Consider the following 3,675-nt stretch of genomic DNA (forward strand, 5'->3'; position numbering starts at 1 on the left):
CTAAGATCTTGAATTGGAATGGATGGTGGGTTGTCCTTCTTTTCTCCATGATCATCATGTGAACTATGAGTTCCTTTTTCCTTTAACACAATATTTTCATCATCCTCCACTTTTGGCATTTTCACTTGATTATCAACTTGCTTATCGGACCTAAGAGTAGTAATAGACTGAACATGTTCTTGTCCATGAATAGGACTAGAAGAACAATTGATGGCATATTGTCCTTTTGGGTTAGGTGTGGGTTGACTAGGAAACTTTCCTTTTTCCCTCTCTCCAACTTGGGTTGCTAACTAGCCAACTTGATTTTCGAACTTTGAAATAGCTTGAGTATTCAAATGGGTGGAACTTTTCATCTCTTGAATGGCTTGGCTAGTTGATTGCATGAAAGTTTTGAGAGACTCCTCCAAAGATGGTTGTTGTCTTGGTGGTGCTACAAACTGAGTTGTTGATTGAGGAATGGGAGGATATGTTTGACTAGGTGGACAAAATTGACTTTGTTGATGCACTTGTTGTCCACCTACATTTGTGGGAGGCTGATTTTGCCTCCATGAGAAATTAGGATGGTTCGTCCAATTTGGATTGTATGCCTCTGAAAATGGACTAGCAAATGGTTTTCCATAATTGTTCAGTGCATTTGCTTGCTCAGTATAAAAATCAGGGTACCCAACTGTAGAAGGACACATTTGTGTTGTATGCATAGGACTTGCACAAATAGAACATGTTTCACTTTGAACTTGATTGACAGAATTCATCCCTCTACCTAAAGCTAAAGCCTCAACCTTACGAGTGAGATTGTCCAACCTAGCTTTTATGTCTAAATCTTCATTGACTTCATACAATCCTCCTTTCTTAATTGCATGGGCATATCTCTCTTTACGGTTGGAAAAATCCCATTGTTGTGAACTTTCAGAAAAAATCTCAAGAAATTTGTATGCCTCATCATCTACAAGACTTAAAAATCCACCACCATTCATGGACTCAATCATGTTACGATTTGTTTGAGTCAAACCACTATAAAAATATTGTGCTAGTCTCCATGTTTCAAAACCATGATGGGGACACTTTAAGATCAAGTCCTTAAATCTCTCCCAACTCTCATAAAATTTCCCTTGTTCATCTTGATAAAAATCTGCAATTTCTCTCCTTAAAGCATTCGTTTTGGCCATTGGGAAAAATTTAGAGAGGAATTTTGTGACCAACAGTTCCCATGAAGTGATAGATCCAAGTGACAAAGAATTAAGCCATGCTTTTGCCTTATCCTTTAAGGAAAAAGGGAATAAACGCAAGCAAACAGAGTCATCAGTGAAATTTTGGAACTTATAAGTAGCACAAATCTCAAGAAAATCTTTCACATGCATATAAGGATCTTCTCTATCCAATCCATGAAAAGTAGGAAGAAGATGGATTATCTGTGGTTTCAACTCAAAATGTGTAGCAGTGGTTGCAGGTAATACTATGCAAGATGGAAGGTTGGTGGTTATGGGTGAGAACAACTCCCTAAGAGTTTTTGAATCATCTCCTGTTTCTCCCATTATGGATGAATAATCAAAACTAACAAGACGATTTTTTTTATCATGTATCCAAGTTCTCATACACCAAGCACAAAGAAATAATTTTTTTTTTGTTTTTTTTTATTTAAAAATAAATAAATTTCAACTACAACTAGTAGAAAGAAAAATTTAGTTAAAACCTAATTTATTTTCCTAACCAAGTCCCCGGCAACGGCGCCAAAAACTTCTTGTGAAATTTTAAAATACTCGCAAGTCTACGAACTGTACCAAAGTATAGTTTGACAAGAACGAAGTCGAACCCACAGGGACTTGAATCAACGTAGGAAAATTAATTAAACCTTAACCAAATTAATCCTAATATAGTTTAATAAAAATTGGTTATTTTGAAATTAAATAAACTAAGCAAATAATAAAATTAAGTAAATAGTTAAACTAAGCAAAAGATATATAGAAATAAAAAGATGTAAACAATCAAGGGAAAGGAATTAAGGTTTTGGAATCCGCCTTGCAAGTCAAATCAACATATATTTATGATCATTAATTTTTCCTACCTCAATACATGATAATCTAGAAATCAATCTTGCTATCATGGAAAATATTCTCGTTAAAATCCTTATTTTAAAAATCAAAAGCATGTTCTTCTTCGCTTCTTAAGTATAAAACCAAATCATCAATTGAATCCATAGCCAAACAAATCACAAGATATATCCAATTTTAAAAATCAAATCATAAATTGTATCAATTGACAGACAAATCACAAACGATATCCAATTTTATAATCAAGAATTAATAAACCAAGCATTCAATTAATTATGACAAATCCTAAATCATGAGAAAAACATAATTGAACTCATATCTAGAATCCCATCTTAGTCAATTGATATGAAGCAAGAACAATTTAAATCATTAAAGAACAACTATTGTGGGAAAAATTAAATCACATAAATATTACTAGTAGTCCTTAACAAAGTTTCATCCTCAACCCTAATTATAAATTAGCTACTCATGGTAATTGAAATAAAACAAAAGAATAAAATACTAAACATTAAACTAGACAAATAAAATAGAGAAAGAAATAGTCACAATGCTATCATGGAGAAAAGCTACAGAGAAGCCACATGCGGCACAGACTCTTGCTCCAATTTTCTGTTTTACATCTCAGCCCTAGGACTAGCCTACTTGAATTTTGCTCTAAAAAGCCTTTAAATAGGTCAAGGAGTCCTATTACAAGTTAAATTCCCGTTTGGAGAAAATCCCAGATTTTTAGGCTTCAATTAACAGACTATTTTGGCCAAATTAACTTCAGGATTTGGGCTCCTATTAAACTAAAAAGTTATAGCCCTTTAAGTTAACTTTCCAGCCCAACTTGAATCATCTCGATTGGACATCTGACCCGAAAGTTATGCCAAAAATACTAACTGATGTGCAGGCTGGAATCCTAATCCGAATTGGACTTGGATTTGGTGCAAATTTCCTTTAATTCCTTACTCCAATTGGACTTAAATTTAATATTCATGCCTAACTGGATGTAAGTTGGCTTGATTCAATTGGCCTAGCCCCACTTTGCATGTAAAGCCCTTGTGACCTGCAACACAAAGATATTACATAATCAGTCACAAAATAACATAAAAGTAAAGTTAAATATGTAGATATGTGAGTATTTTATTGTATATATTTCATGCACATCATTTCCCATAAAGCCAAGAGTAAAGTCACCTCCCACAATACCCCTTCTTCTTCTTCTTCTTCTTAATCTTCTTTCATTTTCCCTTCCACAATACCCATTTAATCTGGAAAGTTGGATCTGAATGGCTGTCGCTATCAGAGGGAGCTAAGGCGGTGGTGGCGAAGGAGGATTCTGTCTCGGTGGATTCGTCTTCGGAGCTTCTTCTCTTTCCAGATCTTCGTCTCTGCCATGTTCTCTCTTCTCTTCATCCCCACTCTCTTTGTTGTCTTAACCAATCCTTCCACCCCTGACCACAACTCTGTAAGTCTCTTCTCTTATTCACACTTCATAGCAATTTTACAATTTAATAAGCAAAACCCAAATGGCGATTTCACAAATTTAGCAAAACCTAGATAGCATTTTCATGAATTAAACAAAACCCAAATAGCATTTTCACAAATTAAGCTAACCCAGATGGTAATTTCAAAAATTAAGCAA

At 34.4% G+C, this 3,675-nt stretch overlaps 1 protein-coding gene and 1 non-coding gene across 2 annotated transcripts; one reads left to right on the plus strand and one right to left on the minus strand.

Annotated features, from left to right (window-relative positions):
• Positions 1 to 290: 290 nt before the first annotated feature.
• Positions 291 to 1,532, minus strand: LOC136067862 (uncharacterized). The gene has a single exon (XM_065774223.1). The coding sequence runs from the start codon at positions 1,530 to 1,532 to the stop codon at positions 291 to 293; it is 1,242 nt and encodes a 413-aa protein (XP_065630295.1).
• Positions 1,045 to 1,153, plus strand: LOC112030206 (small nucleolar RNA R71). Its single transcript, XR_002884849.2, has one exon. It is a non-coding gene; the product is annotated as a small nucleolar RNA R71 (small nucleolar RNA).
• Positions 1,533 to 3,675: the final 2,143 nt, after the last annotated feature.

The sequence above is a fragment of the Quercus suber genome, unplaced genomic scaffold, assembly GCF_002906115.3.
Source record: "Quercus suber isolate HL8 unplaced genomic scaffold, Cork oak 2.0 scaffold_88, whole genome shotgun sequence".
Taxonomy (NCBI): Eukaryota; Viridiplantae; Streptophyta; class Magnoliopsida; order Fagales; family Fagaceae; genus Quercus; species Quercus suber.

Excerpts from the sequence above, each read along its gene's own strand:
- LOC136067862 (XM_065774223.1), bottom strand. The coding sequence starts at position 1,532 with ATGGGAGAAACAGGAGATGATTCAAAAACTCTTAGGGAGTTGTTCTCA.